Raw genomic sequence first — 22,089 nt, forward strand, 5'->3', positions numbered from 1 at the left:
ATTATATCAATAATTTGCAAACCGAGCATAAATTCAAACATGTTTACCTCCCTCTTTTGTAAATCAACTTCCGTCGGGTGGTGTAGGAGCCCAAGGAAGGTGAGGATTATTGCATTTATCGTGGTTGGATTTTCGTAATATTTGAACCTACCATTATAACTAGGAGTAAACTTCATCATGCTTTACTTTTGGGACGATGTTGCGAGCTGGGCTAAGAATGGAGCTGGAATTGGCCTCGGTTGTCGAACGTGGCGCATCAGCACTCACGATGCGGCGTTGGGGAATGCTTCATGTGCCCAATGTTATGAGGTGCCCCGTTCCATTATTTCTTATTTGCGACATCGAAAATACTAACAGTTGCTTTAGTCACCCCACCAAACCTGCATTTGTTTGAAAAAAAAATAGGTCATATGACAGTGAAAGAGCACGGGCTGACAAGTCAATATGCAGGTCAATTCACTTGGCAAACTAGACTTCTGAAATGAAAATATGGAGGCATCAATAATTTGATTATGGTGGGAGGTCCCATGACCAAATATGTGTCAAATTGCCCTATTGCACGCAGGATTATATAGATTGAAAGCCACTCCATAATGTCGGAACTCGGAAGCAGTAAATTGAGCTAGAAAATTGTGGATACTTACTAGAGTGTATCGATAACCGAAATTTGCAAGGAAACTGGCATATTATTTGGCGCAAGGACATAAAAACAATATCTGGGCGCAACATTTTCCTCAAAACTCAAAATTGACTGACCCGGAACGGTTTTTGTAAACCCCATTCCAACTGCTGCGGACGTAGGATGAAGCTTTAGTTCTCCCCTTTTGACGCTAGATGGCAGTGATTCCAGACTGTCTCTAACTTAATTTCAGACATCTGTAAACGTAAAAAAGCTATTCGGATTAAATTATGCACATTTTTTTACATCATTGGTGTTGGTATATTGCTGTTTTTTCCATTGCAAGTGTTTTTCCATTGCAAACGCATAGCTTTCCACACATTATCACACATAACACAATACACATTACCTGTGCATTAGCGCCCTGAGCTCTTAAACACGAACAAGTAAATAGCAGATTAGGCAACTATTAGCAACTGAGCTCCTGCCGCATCGTACTTTAAGGACTACATATAGCCGGTACAATTGTGTTACCAGCGACCAAATGTCAAAGTGGACACTGGTCAGGTGCTCGGTAACTGGTGACTGGTGAGCCAGTTTGCTTTCTGTCCTATATTACGACTAATTCACCATCATCCTTGCTTGCACTACTCCGTGTTCCGGATTAAAGGGACTGTCCCACCTTAACATTAGAATTGAGTTGAGATAGCCATCTTGATGGGCGTTCTTTGAAAATCAGAGCCGTGAAAACCGTTTCTCCAGCAATTACTTCATCGCAAAGAAATTTGTGTTTGATTTTGACATCTGTGCAAATAAGTGCCACAATGTATTGGTATTGGCACTTAAAACCTGTGACGTTTCCGCCTTTTCCGAAGTTTCTGTATCTGTCGACTTGTTTTTATCGAAACCTTGAAAAATAACAACGCCTCCTTGAACAGCGCCCATTCGTTCCGGGTGGAGAAATAAATTGATATGCCAAACTAATTCTAATAGTCTTCTAATTCTTGTAGTATTTTTATTTTTGTATTTAAATAGTGAAGAGGCCGTCCTAAATGTGACTGAAGAATGCAAGAGCCATGAACTTATCAATGGCAGGTGTCAAGTTCAAGTGTGCAACTCTCTAAAATTAATCATAGTATCAAAATGATAAATGATTTGCTCACTGCTGTTTCAACTTTCAACTCCATAATCAAGACATGCTCTGAGAAGTCCACAATCTATTGATGGTGACAACTAAGGAAGAGACGATGAATGTTCACCTTTTTATTTCTGAGCATCCAAGACGACTAACCTTGAGCCGTTAAACATTGATAATACCCTGTATGCTGAAGTGTGGGTGGCCTGAGGTCGACCATGCCTAGTAAAGAACTGTTGTTTGTGTAAACACCATGCAGAGGTGTTTTGAAATAAATTTTAGTGATGTAATGTATCATTCTTTGAACTGAGTTGCTGATGGCGGATGAAAGCGGAAGTGCTGCATGTGTTTCCTGGGAGCAGATCCAGCTACTAACATGAGCATGGGACTGGGCCTTTGTACCACAGTCGCTGCGCTGCTTGTCAAAACCTAGGTAATGTGCCTTGTTAGGCCATGCTGTGCATTTTTTAAACCTTTAAGAGTAACTACTTTGTGATCATTGACACACATATTGCACCTGACAAACAGCAGCAAAATCACACCCCATCCTTACCTCTGTGCAGTGTCACCCAACAGACAACAGGGCTTCAAAACAGGCAGGTTCCGCATTCAAGTCGCTTCTTGCAACTATTTGACTAATGTTAGGACAATAGACGTGCTGTACAGGGAAGGCGTGTTCTGTGTAGCTCTTGAAAAATGAAGTCATGCCTAAAATTCAGTTTAGAATATTACAGTTACAAATAACTTGGATAAAAGTTGCAAAACATGAACTCTTGACTGGTCAGTTGAAATGTCTTGAGTCAGTGAACCACGCCTGGGCTGGAGGTGGTCAGTTCCCTGACTTGTGCGACCTCGGGCAGGAGCTGTGGTACTTGTACATGGACAAATTGAATAGGCCTAGATCATGTCGTGGCTGCAGTCCAAGACATGTTGACTAGTTGCTGTTGCTGCCGCCGCCTGCTGCTGCCCTGCGTACCGGCTGGCAGCTCACTGCTGGACTGTTTGCGCGCCAGGCATCCTACTGGACGAGTGGGGTCGGGTCGCAGATCTTTGAGAGTGAAACGTTTGGTCTATGTAAATGTAGCTGAAACTCTTACAAATAATCTAATAGAAAGGCAAAATTTCAGAGGACTCCATTGGTGTCTCAGTGGTGACAATCAGAACTTGATCAGAACTGTTATCATGCTGAATGCTGAAACTGAGAATAGGGCTGAGCTGGTGGGCTAGAATTTAATATGCAGGCTTACAAGGACCCCAGTTAATCCACAAATTTGTCAGACTTGCCTGTAGGCAAATTTATGCAGATGAAATGTTTCTGGCAGATAGCCCTGAGGCAAAATGCTATTCAAGCTTGTTCCGCAGCTCGTTGCATTCCACATGAGCCACTAAATCAGAGTCACACAACTCTGCCAAATGTGCTGAAAGGCCACGATTTTTCCAATAGGTAGGTAGGTATATTTATTATTTTTCACAGACACAACAAAAATACAAATGCAGTTCACTACAATTCATTCTGCTTCAATTACAATTGCTGGAATGTGTTTTGCAGACTTATTATATTGAATCTTGAACAGACTATATTATATTACTTTGCTCATGGGCCCAGGCCAGTACTGCAGAGTATGGCTCGCAGGTCGCCAAGGAGCACTGGCCCAACTCCCAAGCTCAAAATTGACACAAACCATTCAAACAGAGCCCGAAAATTCACACCAAAGGGGGCTGAGGCCTGAGAGAACACAAAAAATGCACCAAACCCCAAAATGGCCCCCAAAATGGCCAGTCAAAATCTGCACTGACCTCAAATCCCCACAATGCTACACATCTGCACCACAGCAAGCCAAATTCGCACCCCGCTACACTACATCCACACCACACTAGACCAAATCCGCACCGCACCACACTTAAATCCGCACCAGACGAGGGAGTCCGCACTGACAAAATCTAGACAAAATTGCCCCACTTTGCAGTCTGGCTCATGGCTATATCCATTGTGATTCTTAAGTCTGATTATTGAAGTTGAGCTCACTTCCATCATCCATGTGCCCAAGACATTGTGGGCAGCATCAATAATCAAACATCAATATCTTGCTTTTGCTTATTAGGGAGCATTCTATAACTTTTTAAAAATGATAAATAAGGCCTTGTTGATATTCTTTGCAGTTTGCGACCTTCTTCTGGACAAAGTTCAAGCTTCAATTTTCCAATTTTTATTTCAATCCTTTCCATGAACATTAAACATGTTTACCAATTTCCTGAGTTTATGCGCAATGTTTGTACTATTCGCGGCAGAAGCGTAACAAAACTTTGTGCCACCGATTTGGCAGCTAGGAAAAAAACTTTGCCCGATAAAAAAACAATCATATGACGTAATCGATCCAAAAGCTTTAAATTGGAATTTTTAAACAATTAGCCAACTATGGGCCGAATGTTTGCCAATTTCGTGTAAAGGGGCCCATAATCTATGTCTTGCAACACAAGAACAGTATATCAAAGCAATTTTTTGAAGGTGGGACAGTCCCTTTAACGGTCCGCCTAGCAGACAACCGATGAAAGTCAGCTTCGGAGTGACCATTTCAACAAATGTATGCTCTAGTCTGTCCCGTTGTGACTTGCCGTCAAAACAGTATGTCCCGGCGCTGAAATGCCGTCCCAGCAGTACAGCGGACTAGTCGTCAGTGGTTGATTGAACCGATTGAGCCTTGGTTGATTGAACCTTACATTGCCCTCTCCCTCTCGTGTTTTATCATCCCAGCATAGCCTGACTCAGAGCATTGCAGCCATTATGGTGTCTTTTGACTGAGACGCTGCGGCACACAGCCGGTGCCCGATGGTCGACTTTATTCTGATATTGCCCTCTCCCCGCTAATTCATTTATTCATCATACCACGGCCCTAAAATGTTCTCGAATAGACTAACCCATAGGCTCTAACCGTAACCAAGCATAACGAACAAACCCACTTAGCAGTCTCCGAACGTCTGCTGTTAAAATTAGTAGCCAGTAGGTGAAACCGAAACCGACGAGTGGCCACGTCAAGCGGTCCCTCAGTGCCCCAAAGGTGGTCACTTTCGGGGTAGAACTTGTCACAACTCAGCCTATCCTACCGGACTGCCGTGGGCTCCTCTCTTACCGCGCGGCGAACACGGTGAATATCGTGCGCTGGTAGTATTACATACAGCTCGCATCCCAAATAAATAGTTACTGCCAGTGCCGGCGAAGGCCCAACCATTCACCGTACTATGGTGCAGGTCCGGTGACTTTTCCGCCGCCCGTGTCACCGCGACCAACGGCGGCGACAGTGCCGTCACCGGTCCCCTCGAGACCCGGCGATGCCGTCTGTATTTGTTTGTTTGTTTGTTTTGTTGGGTTAGGCTCTTTCGGTCCGACAAGACCATTTCAGAGCCGGAAGGATGATAGGAATTAGAGGGTGACATTGGTCTGGGCAGGCACCCTAGTGAGTCGCCGGGGCTGAGCCCGTCCAGAGGACAGGCCACCCATCCCCAAAGTACTCACTGCACCCGGCTACGGGGTGCGCTCCCTCGGGAGCCGCGGTGCCGCTCCAAGGGAGCAGCCCGCATGAGATAAGTTGCCTGTCCAGCCCGGAGGGGGTTTCGGCGTGGAGGAGAAGGATTTCAGTATCCTGAGGATGGAAGCACGGAACGGGTGCCGTCTGTACCGGAACAGCGCACTATCTGTACCCGAACAGGTGCGTCTATGTAGGTGGAATAGGCATACTACCAAACTGAACTGCCGCATGCGAGAGACGGCTACAGTCAACCAGGACTCGTGAGTCTGCGGTGTTTTAATGCAGGATCACATGTAAGAGCCCGGTCACCGGCACAGATTGACTGTCAACCAGTCCGTGATATGACCCCTGCTGTAGCTAGCTCACGTTCGGGCCCTGCTCGGCGCACTTGCCGAGGCCAATGACGAGACCGACTTTTACGTCGGTCCTTCTCCGCCGCGCCAACCGAGTTAATAAAATACCTTTCACCATTGCTTTCATAGTTCATACATAATCCAGAATCATATTATTTGACTCATGTGCCGTACACACTTTGCCTCTGTTGCCGCTCAGCCGTTTCAAGCGTCACAGGCACTAAATGAAGAGCTCTTTGCTAACTGACGGTGAACTGGGCTGGTGCGCGATAGGCACTGGTGTACGCAATGCACTTTAGTTTTTAGGGTATTTCTATTACTTTGCTCAAAAGCAATGGCCATTTGTGACCCAGACAAACATACAGTAATCATAGAACAGGAGACATGAGAACAGCACGAAAACATAGCGTAGGAGAAAAGTGCATAGATGCGGTTTGATACTGTTAATGATAATGATACAGATATGGGCATTCAAAGTCCATTCAAGCCTTCCAACGCATGTAACGCTCTCCTATACACACCAAGGTATAAGATAGGTTTCGATCTGCCCCAGACAGAACAGGGCCTAGGCCGAGAGCCGAGAGCAAAACTAGGGCAAAATAGGCACATGTGTAGCTAAAACTCCACACTCCCTGTGTGTTTTGCTATTTTATACTATGAAGTATGTCAAAGGAACCTCTAACTGTCATTTGAAGTTGTTAAACTAGACGTCTGAAACAAATTATTATGGGCAAATAAGGAAAACAAACGCTATTGAGTGAGTAAGATCAGCATCAGACACCACAAACTGTGTTAAAACGCCATGCCGATGCTAGCGCCACCTACAATTCTAGATGTCGCTAGTAGGTTATCCCATAGGAGCCCGTGTTACGGCGAGATGGTCTCAAAGAAGTGGGCGCGGAACAGAGAATACTGACCGCAGGACACCGATTTTGTGTTTTTCTTACTTACAAATATATAGCGCCACTTTATCTGACAGTTTCCTCTCAATCTGGAATAAAAACCCTCAAATCGATACACTCTAATACTTACCCCTGAAAATGTACGTAAACTACAACCAAGAGTGGCCAAAAACCACCAAAATGGCACCAAACGTAGGGCCCGTTCCGGCGCCTCCAGTAGCAATTCTTGACTGGAGGCTCTACCAGAAGTTTTACTGGACTGGAGTCGCTGGAATGCAATCTGGAGATTTCTGGAGATTGGTTTCAAAGATACCAAGATAATGCAGATGGAATCTTGAAAAAAGCATTTTTTTAATTTTAGTAAGAAAAAATTACAAAATTATAATAATTTAATTTTCTTTACAATAGAATTGTAAAATTAACAATAAAAAGCCCTTTGTTTTAGAATTGTTATTGTGAATTTGCGCCATAATTGTACACCAGAGCCTCTAGGGAAATGTGGAACTCTCAACTCTCTGGAGGCTACTGAAGGTTTCTGGAGCTTTGGCGAGAGCTTTCTGGAGGCGCTGGAATGCTCTCTGGAGAATTCTAGAGCTTTCTGGAGGTTTCTGGAGGCGCTGGAACAGGCCTGGGCCTGTAGCCTCGGACGCCCACCACCCAGGGTCGAGCGCAACAAATGCAACCAGCGCCACCTGGGCGCAACAGCTGGCCAGCGCCGTTGCCATGAAAAAAAATGTGCACATTCAATTTCATGAAAATGATGTTGTAATACCAAACAGAAAAGAGGAAATATTGGAAACTGGGGTTACGTTGGGTGATGAAATAGCGAATGGAATGCAAGAAAAATGGTCAGAACATAACCAAACCCTACCTAACCTGACCTGATTTTTGCATACCTGGGGATAAGGAAACAGTTGCCAGATACACAACCACTTAACCTAAAAATATTTGACTGATCATTGCCTGTAATCTGTCATAAGGCATTGCCACCTGCACTGCACTGTTTGCAATAAGTTTTTATGTCACTCCTCGCAGTTGAATAGCGTCAAACGTAGGTGTCGCTAGTATACTCAGCAACAGGTGTCGCTAGTGTATACTCGTACATGTTTTTCATGACATTCACAGCAATGTTTTACTACTGAATTAATTAACAGTTCTTTTAATATCCCTTTAAGTTTTACAACTGAAAACTAACCACCCTCCTCCCCCCAAAAAAGATTCCCACCCACAAGTGCCCATGGTCAATGGTTAGGTAAAAGGATCAATACTTTTGTGTCGTAACATTATTCGACAGCTGACCACGCAGAAACGTAAACCACAAGTGAGATAGACCGAGTGGTGTGGCAGGAATAGGTAGAAAATGTGGTAGGTATGCAGAAAGTGTACGTGTCAACCGCCTCTGACAGTTTCGTAACACGCTACCAAGGCACCAAAACTACTTCCGTAAATGTTCAAATGGTTGCTAAATTCGAATTTACATAGCTCCAAATACTAGCCTACAAACATGTCAAACTCGAAAAAGTGAACCGAGGTCATCAAAGGTCAATGACCTGACCTGACCTTCGGGTGACCTTGACATCCACCCTCATGCATGAGAGGAACATCAAATCACATGTTTGAACGCTTGAAACCACGAAAAGACTGCAAACGCGCGGCTAATACGAGCCGACACGCGCTGAATCGCCATTCTGACCAAACATGGTCTCGGAAAGTAGGTCACAGGTCTAAGGTCATTTGGGTTAGGGTCGTGAAATTTTCAGGGTAGGTGTAAAATTAATCAACGCGAGGGTAGGTACTGAAAGTTACGTTGCGATCAGCCGCTAGTTACGCGAGTTATTTGCGAAAAACTTTGGGGGGGGGGTTGCATCAACCCCCCCCCCCGTGCCGGCGAGGGTTAAGGAGCCTCTGGCTACCAGATCTTGACTAGAAACCAGAAACCATGAAATGATAATTTCACGCTCTAAGATGCAGATTCTGGTGCCTAAACATCGTGTGAACACACTTGACATTCCAATAGCAGCTCATTCGGCTCCGTTATAAGTCCAGGGCTGCGCAGTCGATGGATTTTCGGTGACTGACTCTGACTCCGACTCCGACTCCGGATTCCAAAAACCAACTCCGACTGCGGGCATACATTATTACCTATCGACTTCAGCCGAATCTATTTCCGACTCCCACTCCGCAACCCTGCCAGGTCTGCGGAGTCGATTGATTTTCGGTGACTCCGACTGACTCCGGCTCTGGTTTCCAAAATAGACTCCGACCCCGACCCCGGTCACAACTATAGTTATAAATGACATGTCTGTGAATAAAAGCAGTTTCGGGTGCAGCCACTCCCTTTTGCTTTTCACACTCAATAGCTCGTCCAAAACAGGAAGATGAACAGGAACTCAGCTTAAAGGTAGTGTGCCACCTTTAAAAGATTTCCCATTTTATTTTTCCTAGGATTAGAAGCTTCTGTTTTTACCTAATATCGCGAAAAAAAATCAAAAATGGGCCTGGAATAGTGCTTTTTTCGCCTAAAAGTTTATCGGTTTTTCGATATGTATAACAACTGTAGTGGGCTGACCTGCAAACAGGCGTCGGCAACAATCGCGAATGCGGCGCACATGTGACAATAAGCAAAGGTCATTATAGAGTTACGACGTACGGGAATGAGTTATCAGCTGTCTACTGTTAACGCCAGACCCCTTGAGACCCTAATTTTTCGCGATTACTTTTAAATGCGTGAAGGAATTTCAACCAAGCTCAGGACATGGCCGTTTCAAGACAGGCCGAAACTTTTACAATTTAGATATTTTATCGCCATTTCAATATTTCAGGCACTTGTCATTGACTCGTAATGTTAAATTTCGAGCAAGATTTTCATCCGGTGTGTAGAGGCTATCACCAGTCAGTCTGTGATACGTTATGACGTCACAGCTAAGCCCCGCCTCTGTGGTCTTGGCCTGCGGCGGTTTCGGGCCGGCGCGCGGTCACTCTCGCTGTGGCGGGGAGCGGGGACGGGCGACGGTCGAGCGGTGCCGAAAGCCGGCGGAGTTGTGCGTAGCGTCTTGGCTGACAGTGCCCAGAGAGCGACATGATGACTAAGGAGTCATAAATGCTCAATGCGCATTGCTTCTACAATGCTGATATGTTCGCTGATATTTTTTTTATATAAGCTGCATATGACGGGCAGATGGCATATAACTGACATAAGGTAAGGAAATATTCACCTGTATTTAAAGCCTATGGCGTTGCAGATAATGCGATAATGGGATGTCGGATGTCACCAAGTAGCTGCCGATTTGTCATTGACATCGCTATGCAACCATCGAACAACGCAATAATAAGTTAATTGCCTGAGCTTCACATCATACGGCTCGCTCGTATTTCACACAGATACCCTACATCGAAAATCGTATTTGTTAGGAATCGTTAACGTTTGTTCGAAGCACGACTGAGTAGTAGGTTGAGGAGTGATGGTCCTCTTGGTCCTATATACAAGAGTCAACAAGAGCCTAACATTTACTTGACCGTCTGCTGCAATTGACTCATAGCACGTGAAGCGTCAGCGAAATTCATAGTCCTTCACAGATGGCAGGGGTGTCGTTTGTACAGAGGTCGCTGATGGGCACGGGTCAATGCCGCAGTCGTGGGCGGAGCCTAATGTCATATGACGTAGAAAGCCTCTATCCAGGATGGAAAAACAGTTAACATTACGAGTCAATGACAAGTGCCTGAAATATTGAAATGGCGATAAAATATCTAAATTGTAAAAGTTTCGGCCTGTCTTGAAACGGCCATGTCCTGAGCTTGGTTGAAATTCCTTCACGCATTTAAAAGTAATCGCGAAAAATTAGGGTCTCAAGGGGTCTGGCGTTAACAGTAATCGTAGACAACACAATGTCGAACTTAAACTGTAAGCCTGTATTGGTATTGTTTCTTTAATTTGGCCGTCGAACATTAATTTATGGTTTGAAATATTATTTTATGTAAAATAATTGATATGAAACAGCCGTCTCTAAAGTTATGAGCCCATCCCACCACATGAAAGTGGCAGAAATGACAATGATCAGCTGACGCATTTTTCTTGGCCGAAGTCAGAGCGCGCGGCCCGACGCACCACCACCGCACCACAAAGTATGAGCAGAAGCCGCGCCCAAAGCCAGGGCCCCGGTAACGTGAGGTAGCCGAGTCGGGGCAGCGTGCGCTGACCCAAGCCGGGGCCGCGGCTTTGGGCGCGGTCTACCGCATCCCCGCGGGCAGCCCCGGGCTATCACATGACACCGGGAGGACGCGCGGCCCCGGCTTGGGTCAGCGCACGCTGCCCCGACTCGGCTACCTCACGTTACCGGGGCCCTGGCTTTGGGCGCGGTCTACCGCACCACCTAACAGGCGTGTTCGAAACCGCAGGAGATGATGATGAACGGGTTTATCGAAACTTGATTGGATGAGCCTATCGGTAATAGCGATTTCAGTGTGTGCATTTATTGTTCATAGTGGTGTGAAATATGGTTGGGGTACGACCGACAACCCGTCGGGGCGAATTTCGCACTGGGGTACTCAAAATTTGAAGAATTTAAGACGTTTCCATGAGTTTTGAAGGTATGGATAAGTTCTAAAAATCAGGTTCTCCTTATCTGGGCCATTAACTCCATACGGTCCATGAAAGCTGGCACACTACCTTTAAACATCTGTCTTGGAAAGGTCACCGAACGTAATATTTTCCCGCAAACAGACGAAGACCACGAATTTGAGCAATGACATGTCGACTAAGACTCTGAATCCGGACAAAACTGTCGACGCCGATCGACTCCCGACTCCGACTCCGCAGTCCTAAATTTTATTCAACGGATTTCCATGAGAATTTACGCCGGCAAAATGCAGATAAACGTGATCCTCTCGTCATTATGCGTCAAATAAACTTAGAATTAACCACAAAAGTCATTTCGACAATTTTACGTCATTTGAAGGTCATGCCCTGACCGGAAAATGCCGTAAAGCATATCAGTCGATCTGTATCGTTGGGCTGAACACATCTAAGGTATTGTGGTTGCTCTATCACTAATCATATACCTATCTGTCCAAAGTTTTGTTTAAAAAAATAACTGCTGAAGACCATTCTTGACCTGAAATGACCTTAGGGACATAAAGAGGGGTCACCGGTACAATGCTGCGCCTCTTGGGGCACCATATGCGATGAGATCGGTGCGTGGCGATTGACGTATACCTCGCTGTTTCTGCCTTTGAGCAATTTTTGTCTGTTTTGTCTGCTAAAAAAACAATAAACACATTATCGAGCGTAGAAGCATACTTTTCTTACGTACACGGTACAAGCTTTGTCCAGTTTGTCTGTAAGCACCAGCAAACATTGCAAGCTTCAAGGGGTCAATGCCCTGGGGCTATGACGTCACGCAGGGGATCGTGACGTCAGCCGTGGGGTTGCCAGTCTAGTATGAACTAGGCTTCGACCCCTCCTGTCTGGTCTTTAGGAAAACGGCAGTGGTAATGAGGGCCTGTGGAAAAAAAACTTCTATATTCAATGACTTTCTGGATCTGCCATGCATCGTAACAGTCCGCCGAATTGTTTATTTTGATTTAACTGAACCCTGGCGGACTCTGTTGATTAAACCAGAGAGGAAAAAATCATAGTCCGCATGAAACTCACAGTGAGCACGAATTGATAAGCTGGCATACATGTCAGTGTTCATGTACCTGCTCACTACTTTTTCAGTTTTCAAAGTTTTAACACGTGGTACTGTGGCTGAGCTTTTTATACTCATTCTTAAGTTCTACATTGAAGTTTCTATATTATATTATCTTCATAATGTATTTTTTTCTGTGTGTTTCATGTTATTAAAATGTACTTCTGCCTGTGTATTTGTTCCTTTCATACCACTTGCCGATACCTATTTTGCGAATTGTATCCACCGTGTATTCACTCTTGATACTTCGTGCTACAGCTTTCAGCTGCTGCCATTGTAAAGCTGAACAGCGTACTCGTTGTGCAATACACGCATTGAACTAACGGCGCGTTTCTTTCTGCCAGCAGTAGTCGCCGTCATGAAGTGCCACGAGCTGCGCGGAAAGAAGAAGGAGGAGCTGACTAAGCAGCTCGAGGAGCTCAAGACTGAGCTCGCCGCCCTGCGCGTGGCCAAGGTCACGGGCGGCGCCGCCAGCAAGCTCTCCAAAATCCGCATCGTGCGCAAGAACATTGCGCGGGTCAACATCGTCATCAACCAGACCACGAAGGAGAACGTGCGGAAGTTCTACAAGAACAAGAAGCACATCCCCAAGGACCTGCGGCCCAAGAAGACGCGCGCCATCCGCAAGGCGCTCTCCAAGCACGAGCGCTCCATCAAGACGAAGAAGGAGCTGCACAGGCTGCGCGCCTTCCCCATGAGGAAGTACGCCGTCAAGGCGTAAAGCCAGCGCCGCGCCACGCAAACTGTCATCGTCATGTGAACCAATTATCAATACAGCGGATGGGAACAGCGTTGCGATGTTTCTCTGGGGACGCGGGAGGTGAAGGGAGCATATCGGAGATGGTGGCTGAAGCTGTGGGCACAACATAGCCGTGAGCCTATAGGCGACAGTACACCGTTATGAACACTAGGTGACGTCATTAGACATTTTGCTTTGCCAACTTTGCTGTTTACACCAATTTGCACAAAGTCTACGGACGTTGATGCACGGCGCCATGACAATTGTACTGGGCATGCAACTACGGAAAGGGGGTTGAAGAAAAGGCTCTGTCTCAAGAAACGCAATGTCTTTGCACTGCAGGCGATAGTAATAATGTCTTAGCCTTTTCGCTCACCAATGGAAAGGGTGGCTTACTGGAGATCGAAAACTGCACGTCATGCTACGTAGATAGATTCATGAAAAGGAATTCAGGAAACATTGCTGTTAAATCTCGTTCGGTATGCGATGATTTCGTCAGGGTGAGGGTGAGGCAAGCGGCTGAGAGCAGCTGCCTAAACTGAGCAGTTTGTCTCATGAATTGAGATGGGTTGTAACTTGTAATGGCACCATGTAGACTTGAGTAGGCACTAAGCCTGCTTCGCAGCAGCATACAGTTGGTACTGTATATTAAGTTCATGATGATGTTTCTTGTTGCCTGTATGTGGTTCCATGGTTGAGGCCGCCCCATATCCGCACGTCATGACTTACCTGCCACCTACCGGTGGGTCTCCGATTCACGCTCTGGCGGTGAGTTGGGGAACTAAGCCTTGTGACGTCATTGTGTGGTGGTTGCGTCATCCTCCATTGATCGCACGGGATTGGTCGCCCTGAGCAGACAGCTGAGCCTCAGAGCTCAGTTCTTTCCACCGCAGACCGGCGAGCGGGCGAGGCGTGTGGGGAATCCTGAGCGGCTGCAGAGTACAAAAACTGGTGAGTGACAGATTCGGGGGTGTCGAATGGATGTTTGTTGAAACGCTAACTGAACATGTTTGCATTTACAGGGTTTTTGCTGGCGTGCTACGCTGTATGGTTAAGTGATGGCTTGTGGAATGTAGTGCGCCTGTGCACTGTCGATAAATCTTACGTAATCCATGAGCAGGCACAGTTAGCAAGTAGTTTATCACTCAAGCTGCCCTGAGTTAGTTGTAATTGATTGTGGGAACTGAAAATGACGGCCAGTGCGTGGGTGAAGTAGGCTGTGTGACGAGCATTTCGCGAGGTAGACTCTGGAACTTTCCATTTCACTTTCCGCGAAGGTGGGGCTGCACCAGTCGCGTCACCAATGCAGATTTGATTCATTCTGGTTGCACATAAGCCCAGGCCTGCTGGCATAAATTTTTGCACTTAATGTTTGGGCTCATTTGGTTTTCTTGGCATATTCTGCCACCGCCCGATGGGTGTCTCGGTTTTTCCCTGGCAAGCTCTCAATATCCTGAGCTGAGGAGTGACGTTGATACTGCGTGCTGTCAGCACGGTATCAGATAGCGCCAATAAGTGGGAGCTTAGCACTTCATGTTGACTGTGACTGCTGTCGTTTAGCTGTGCTGCTGTCTGTCTATCAGCTTCGGTATCAGTCGATAACAGTTTTCTTCGTCTTTTCAGTTTCAGTTTCTTTGCGGGTTACGGGACGTAGCCGCCAGGCAGTGGACATACGGGCCAGCGTAGTTTTTATAAGGTTTCTCATTCAGCTCCCTGGCACCGAGCCCAAGTGTGGTTCAGCTGAGATTTGCAGCCATGCAAATGCTTGGTATGGCTTGCTGAAATCATTAAGTACCTACCTGTAATTGAATTTTAAAGTACCTGTAATGGAAAGTCAATTATTTGTCTTTTCCCACTCCTGTGCATCATGCGCTGGTGATTTCTTTTCGCATAGCGACCAACCGACGTGTGATGAGCCGAAATAAGCTGGCAAGCTTTAGCGAAACCGTGACGTCACGGTTGGCTGCTGCAATACGGTCACTGAGCCGAGCGACCGACTGCCGAGTGCCGTTATTCCTCGGATTCGCTGAAAAGTCCTGAATTTCGCCTATGCCTGCCGTAATCTAGATGTGCCGAATACGAGAAACCGCAGAAGTTGAAGTGGGTCAGATCTTGATCTTGCAATCCCATTCTAGTTTCGATTCTCTGCGAGACGCATCGAATGAAGTTTCCCTTTCGTATTTCAACGTGTTCGGCCTGTTCGCTCTCCATTGTATCACTCTCATCTATGCAGGGTGCAACGGAGCGCTGTGCACGGCTGGCAGTGTATCCGTTCGCCGATGAAACCGCTCAGCTGCCAACTCGTGTGACCTCTGGCACAAGGTGACGCGAATCACGCGCCGGGCGCGTGACGTCATCAGCGCTCCGGCGCACGCCACGCCGCGGATCAGCTGTGTCGCGCTGCGCGGATGTCATTCACCCTTCCGGCCTTGCGCACTTGCGCACTTGTTCCCGCTTTCGTCGTCTATTCCCGTTAGCGATTACGCAACCGGCTCGGAGAAGTGGGTGAGCCACACTCTGACAGCCTTGGAGCGGCGCGTGGGGAAGAGCGCGGCGCCCCCTGTCGGTCAGACGTCACGTGATACCGACGGGGGGATCCATGACGTCATGGGGGGCGGTACGCTCCTTCTGGAGGTCGACGGGCACGTGGTCCCGCCATGACGGCCGCCGCCGCCGAGCGCCGGTGCTAGAGAGCTGGGCGGACGTTGCAGAGTGACGTGGCAGTCCGGACCATGGCCCGACTGGACACTGGTCCAACGTGCAGGCGGTTGCTGAGGGCTCATGGTCTGGTGTTAGAATAGGATGTCGTCGAGTGATTTGGAATGGATATGGCTCATGCATATGCCGTTTTATGAATGGACGTCCGTTTGTATGCGAGTTAGAACTTCGCTCAATATAGTTTTTGACATCGAACAGTAGCGTAGCGCATTGAGAATCGTAAGCCCTTGGCCCAATTATAAGGAGCTAGAGCCAGCCTATTGCAGCTTCAGCTTCAGTACATCGATCGTCTGTCGCCTGCAACACCTGCTCGCCGTTTGACGGCCGCTCCAGTCTCCATCCATCCGTGTCGCCCGTGCCGTCGTCCCGGTGTATAAATACCTGACGTCTCTGGCCACTCTGGGCTGGCCGGCATACGGTGGGCGGGGTCCTTGCCGTGGCGGGCGGCCGGCCAGACGTGCCGCCTGCATATCTGGGTCACTCGTCGGCCACCGACCGGCCGTATCTGCGAGCCGTGACTGACAGCCGGGGATGTGAGCTGGCCGCGGCGGCCGAGAGGTCAGCGGTGGACGACTGGACGGTGTTCCCGCGCGCGCGCGAGAGAGAAAGAGAGAGAGAGAGAGAGAGAGAGAGAGAGAGAGAGAGAGAGAGAGAGAGAGAGAGAGAGAGACGCAGACAGACGAACAGTCCTACATAGACGTGTGTTTGCTGAGATGACTTGCGTCTCTCGGTCATGGTTTGACGGCTCGACGTATCCGATGGTGTAGAAGTGGCCTCATTTCTGCTCATTCTTACAGTATGATGTCCTTGCTGATAGAAGGATACCGATGTTGTTGCGAACGAGAAATGTCACAGAAACTGGTTGTTATCTTTGTTTTCAAGGACAAAAATTTATTGAACCAGGGCCCGTATTCACGTCGGAATTTTTCGTAAGATTTATCTTACGATCGCTCTTTGTCGTACGATAATTTGGTATTCACGTTGGCATCGCAAACAGTTAAGATTTATCTTACGATCAAAATTTTGGTCGTAGACATTTGTCGTACGATCGATCGTAAGTGCGATTCACGTCGGGACCTCTTAAGTCGAATCTTAAGATGATCGTAAGACCTTAATGATGAAGGTATTGGGAAGATACGACTACTCACTGAGCTGTCGTAAGACGTCACCTATGCTTATGAATTGTATATTTAGGTATTGAAATTGTTGTTTATGATTTTTTTTTTCTTGCGAGCGAGCGCGAAAAAGAGTTTTCGATGTAACGGGAAAATATCGGTATGAGCGGTAGAGCTCGGACCGGCCCGCCCTATAACGCTTTTCAGAAACTTTTACCTCGGCCACCGCTGGGCCGATTGAACCGCGGTCTTTTTTGTTTGGTAGCCCCATCCCTCCTACCTCGTAATTGACTACTCTTGATGCACCTGGGTGATCGCCGTGTCATGTGGCTCTTGCGAAGCCAAGGGTGTTAACTCAGAACCCAAAGTCGTTCTGCTGAATTTACGTTTTTGAGAGGATTATGTCTGAGTAAGCACAGGATCAATTTACTAGGAAATATGTTTGTAGGGTATATTCATCCATTCTGCCGAGGACACGACTTTTCTCGGTGCATGTGGGTGACCATGGCTGCACGTGCCACGTGCATAATAAAGAGATGTCATGTTTGTAGCAATTACAATAACTATGTAATTATCGTGCCCATTGCGCTGAAACTTGGCATGTGGGTAGGCACTCATCGGGCAATGCATTTCCATGTGTCACGTTAGGGGTACTACTGCACGAGCGCACGTGCAGTGGTCGCTCCTAGATCTCGGGAACGGCTGGACCCATTGCGCTCAAAATTGGCACACCGGTAGGGACCGCTTAGTAGCGTGCCGGGCAAAAGTCGTTTGGGACCCCGTTTGCACGTGCGCACGTGCAGGAGGCCGCTTCCATATATAGAGAACGGCGAGGCCGATTGCGCCCAAATTTGGTACACCTTTAGGAACCACTTAACCCTATTAGTGGCAGGGGGGGGGGGTGTTTTCATCCACCCCTCAGGTTTTTCGGGAATATCTCCGAAACCGCTGAAGCTACGATGCTGAAATTTTCTGCCTTTTCCTAAAACTAAATTGGGCACATTCCCTGAAAATTTCAAGTTCATACCTTTACCAGGGGCGGCTCCAGAGCACTGGGAATTGGGGGGTCCTATTCGTGAAGCGAGTCATTTGGGCGAAGATCACGATGCTGATGTATTATAACTGTATACACCAGTTTTACGAACAGTGAATGAAAGGTATCAGGTGATAACATATACAAAGTTATTGTGCATCCTCTTTTGACACGTTTTTGCTATAATAGGCGGATCCAGGCGTCCAAAAAGGGGGGTTATGTTTTACCTCCCAACATAGGTGCCCTGACACCGCCTATGCATGACCAATACAATTGTAGTCGTTCTCTCATAAGAAAATTGTAACATAACAAGACCATTGCCACCCTTTTTAGAAACAGTACCAACAAAAACCTTATTTACTATACATACTTTTTGTGTACCCCCAATCTCAATGATCTGTATCCGCCTATGATTTTTGAAAATGCATATTTTTAGGATCCATATGAATTCCTGGTTCATTCTCTATCGATCGGCAAAAGTTGCGTTAAGATTGGTTCAGAAACCTGGCCGTGATAAACAGTCTAAAATGTATCTGCAATTTGCCCGTTTCGCTACCCCCCCCCCCCCTATTGACATTTTTTAATTTTTATTTTTTAGAAATGTAGATCACGTTGAGCGAAATAGAATGCCGTTTGAATTTTGAAAATCGGGCCGTTAGATCTCGAGATATCAGGGGGGGGGGGTCGTAAACAGCCCCCCCCCCCCCTGCCACTAATAGGGGTAGCCAGGAGCCTGCCACTAATAGGGTTAAGACGGTGCCGAGCAAATGTCATTTGTGACTCCGGTTGCACGTGCACGGTCACGGAAAAGAAGCCACAGGTCAATCAGGGGCGAAACGGCCCTTTGCCGTTTCGCCCCTGATCGAGTTAGAGCTTTGCGAGCGTGTTACCCGTGACGAGTGGAAGGCAATAATACCCAGTTTTAAGGTCCTAGGTCATCGGTTGACCTTCCAGGTCAGGTCAATGACCCAAAAGTCGGGAAAATCGGGACCTGTTAGAACGTCGTAAAGTGTGGCTGCTATGAGGGTTTTCAGGGTGCTGATCACGAATGTCATGTTAGTTTTGATCACAGATTATGTCTTTAAGCATTTAGACCAGATCGGGTCAGGTCAGGTCAGGTCAACCGGTAGGGGTTGTGATGGATATTCGTATTACGTGTTGACCGCCTCTGACAGCTTCGTAACATATTACGAAGGCAACAAAACTACTTCGTAAATGTTCAAATGGTTGCTAAATTCGAATTCAGCTCCAAAAACTAGCCTAGAAACATGTAAAACTCGAACAAGTGAACCGAGGTCACCAAAGGTCAGTGACCTGACCTGACCTTCAGGTGACCTTGACATCCACCCTAATGCATGGGAGCAACATCAAATCACATGTTTGAACGTTTGAAACCACGAAAAGCTTGCAAACGCGTGGCTAATGCGAGCCGACATACGCCGAATCGCGATTCCGGCCAAACATGGTCTCGGAAAAGAAGCCACAGGTCAAAGGTCATTTGGGTCTGGGTCATGAAATTTTCAGGGCAGGTGTAAAATTGATCAATGCGAGGGTACTGAAAGTTTTTTTTACGCGAGTTATTCGCGAAAAACCTTGGGTGGGTTGCATCAACCCCCCTGTGCCGGCGAGGGTTAAAATGCATGTTTTATCGATTTATTCTTCATATGATCATTTGTAATATGATAATATAGTTTCCATAATACCTAATGGTAAAATAATTTCCATAATAACTTAGAAGCATACTAAATCTGTGGTACCTTTAATGTTAAGAATAGCTCACTAATAACTGTTTGAATATATTTCGTTTGCTGTATCATTTGACGGAGGATCCATTTTCTATGTCGTCCCGGAATATGCTGCTAAAAATCAAATCTTCGGAACTGCTACATCTTAAGTTGGGTCGTAGGATGAATCCTAGGACTTTTGACATGAATACCAAATTATCTTAAGATTGTCAACGTGAATTAGAAGTGTCCTAAATATCCAGACTGATCGTACGATAAAAAGTTAAGATGGTCAATATGAATACCAAATCGATCGTACGATGAAAACTGATCGTAAGATGTCGACGTGAATACGGGCCCAGATGTTTTATGAAATTTGTTGTTTGTGATTAGGGTTATTCTGTACTTATTTTATTATTTTCAAGCCATTTAATTTTTTGCATTGACGACTGGAGGCACACGTAGGTCAAACGACATTCGTCATCGTTTTGTGTTTCGCTAGGTGTCATGTATTGGGGGAAATACGTTCTGTCCACTTATGCATGCTGTGTACGTTGTAACCCGTTATTGGCCTTCTTTATCACTGAACTTCTTTCTCAGGTAATCAAACATGGTTGAGGTTCCCGCCGGTGACATCGAGAAGGGCAAGAAGGTCTTTGTGCAGAAGTGCGCACAGTGCCACACGGTCGAGGCGGGCGGCAAGCACAAGACCGGCCCCAACCTGAACGGCCTGTTCGGCCGCAAGACGGGACAGGCGCCCGGCTTCTCCTACACAGACGCCAACAAGAGCAAAGGTACGGACCGATACTCTCAGTCGTCCCTAAACATTGGTTCTGATGCGAATATCACTGGCTGTTCCTGCCCTACTGTGTGGAAATTTACTTCGCTGAAAATCGAAATTGTCCTTGAGTGCCAATAAGAGAAAGCCTCTACGTCGAGCCTCTTGGCTATTTCAACTTTCCTATTTCACAACCTGTTATATTGAACATAAAATGTTTGTCATTTTTATTTTGCTGGTACCGAGGAATAGCCACGATGGTATTGCACTTTGAACATCAATAGCGTGTTCATGTTTAAGTGTCTGGCGCAAGTCGCTATCACTTCAAGAACAGCGCATTTCTGATAGCACCTGATGTCTCTGATACGAGTGCGATTGACACTTGGGATATTAACCGCTAATGCCATCAGTTGTTTGCATCATGCACGTCTCGTCTAGCTGAAAATGTCGCATTTGAAAAGATATTAACTTGCCATTTACACTATCTTTCATCTTTGGCTGTGTTCGGTGATAGATTGAAGTAAATCATCATTACACGTTTTTTTTTTTTTGCAAGTTGATTATTGTTGTTTACATAAACCTCATGCATTTCGTTGGGTAGAATTGTATTATTTGCCCCGTCGGGCCTCACAGCCGAACTGACGTTTCTCTTCGATATGCATGCAGCCTTGAACAATGAACATTGAATATGCTAAAGAAGTGTGAGTTGCTGTGTCTGAACCTCTTGCAGCTCCCGGTGCAAATGGCGTATGTATGTCGTATTACCTACTGTAGTGATGCAAAAACTGCAGCTTATTTCACGCTTCGAACTTTTAATTAACGTTTTAGCAAAGCTGTTGATACGGACCTACGGTGATGTAGAAATCGAAGAACGTCAGCGAATCGATAAGCCGCGTGATTACAGACTGTTGTCAGTACATATGTGTGGCTTATGCTGATTTTCCATCCTTCTGTCCGCAGGCATCACGTGGGGCAAGGAGACCCTGTGGGAGTACCTGGAGAACCCCAAGAAGTACATCCCCGGCACCAAGATGGTGTTCGCCGGCCTCAAGAAGAAGGGCGAGCGGGCCGACCTGATCGCGTACCTAGAGGACTCAACCAAGTAGCCGCCAGGCGCTGCACTAGGTCAATGAAGCCTCTGGGAGCTGGCGGCACGCACCGCCATCCGCTCAGGGCTTAGAGAGCGCGCGGGCGGCACGGCACGGCCCGCTCGCCGGCATATTCAAATATCGCAGTGCTGATTCCATCATCATGACATCGGAGTGAGAGACGCGTCGGTGCCGCGCGCCGGCCGGCCCGTCGCCGTCGTTTCCACGCCGTCGGCGGCGACGGCCGGCCGCGCGCGCGGCGCCTCGTGTGCGCGGGGTGGGCCGCCTCGGTCGGGTGGGATGGGTCCTTTGACCGGCCGGGTACACTCACCAGAATACATGATTAAATGTGTGCGGTGTTTGGAAGGAGTTAGTAGAAGAGATGGGGACTGACATGAGAAATCTGCATCTGAGTTTGAGGAGAGACGTTTCCCGTACAATTTCGTACAATTTGCCGTTGACTTCCTTTTAATGGCTGCAGTAAAAATCACGATGTTGCCACTGTCAATTCTGCTCGAACATTCCGACGAGTATTTGACCATCGCATTGAGGTCTGTAGGCCAAACCTATAGGTTCACGGGCTATCGTTGGTCGATGATCGATCCAACCCGAACTACAAATGCCATCAAACTCCGCCTGCGTAGGATGGATAGAGGGCCCGGACAGTCGACTAC

At 46.9% G+C, this 22,089-nt stretch overlaps 2 protein-coding genes across 4 annotated transcripts; both read left to right on the forward strand.

The window, feature by feature from the left end:
• Nucleotides 1-8: 8 nt before the first annotated feature.
• Nucleotides 9-21,767, forward strand: LOC122379456 (cytochrome c). 3 transcript variants are annotated; one of them, XM_043361695.1, is made up of 3 exons: nt 9-99; nt 20,150-20,343; nt 21,288-21,767. In XM_043361695.1, exons 2-3 carry the CDS (start codon nt 20,160-20,162, stop codon nt 21,431-21,433), a joined length of 330 nt encoding a protein of 109 aa, XP_043217630.1. In that variant the 5' UTR covers nt 9-99; nt 20,150-20,159; the 3' UTR covers nt 21,434-21,767. The 3 variants fall into 3 exon arrangements, with proteins under 3 accessions (XP_043217630.1, XP_043217629.1, XP_043217632.1); XM_043361694.1 differs by lacking the exon at nt 9-99 and adding an exon at nt 13,847-13,910; XM_043361697.1 differs by lacking the exon at nt 9-99 and adding an exon at nt 19,740-20,010.
• On the forward strand, nt 12,565-13,012 carry LOC122379455 (60S ribosomal protein L35-like). Its single transcript, XM_043361693.1, has one exon. It carries the CDS (start codon nt 12,579-12,581, stop codon nt 12,939-12,941), a length of 363 nt encoding a protein of 120 aa, XP_043217628.1. The 5' UTR covers nt 12,565-12,578; the 3' UTR covers nt 12,942-13,012.
• Nucleotides 21,768-22,089: the final 322 nt, after the last annotated feature.

This window comes from Amphibalanus amphitrite, unplaced genomic scaffold (genome assembly GCF_019059575.1).
Source record: "Amphibalanus amphitrite isolate SeventyFive unplaced genomic scaffold, NRLGWU_Aamphi_draft 000078F_arrow, whole genome shotgun sequence".
NCBI classification, from domain to species: Eukaryota; Metazoa; Arthropoda; class Thecostraca; order Balanomorpha; family Balanidae; genus Amphibalanus; species Amphibalanus amphitrite.

Bases quoted from the DNA above. Each gene is read 5' to 3' on its own strand.
- LOC122379455 (XM_043361693.1), top strand. From the start codon at position 12,579: ATGAAGTGCCACGAGCTGCGCGGAAAGAAGAAGGAGGAGCTGACTAAG.
- LOC122379456 (XM_043361695.1), top strand. From the start codon at position 20,160: ATGGTTGAGGTTCCCGCCGGTGACATCGAGAAGGGCAAGAAGGTCTTT. The intron at 20,344-21,287 runs GTACGGACCGAT...TTCTGTCCGCAG, and splicing joins AGACGCCAACAAGAGCAAAG to GCATCACGTGGGGCAAGGAG.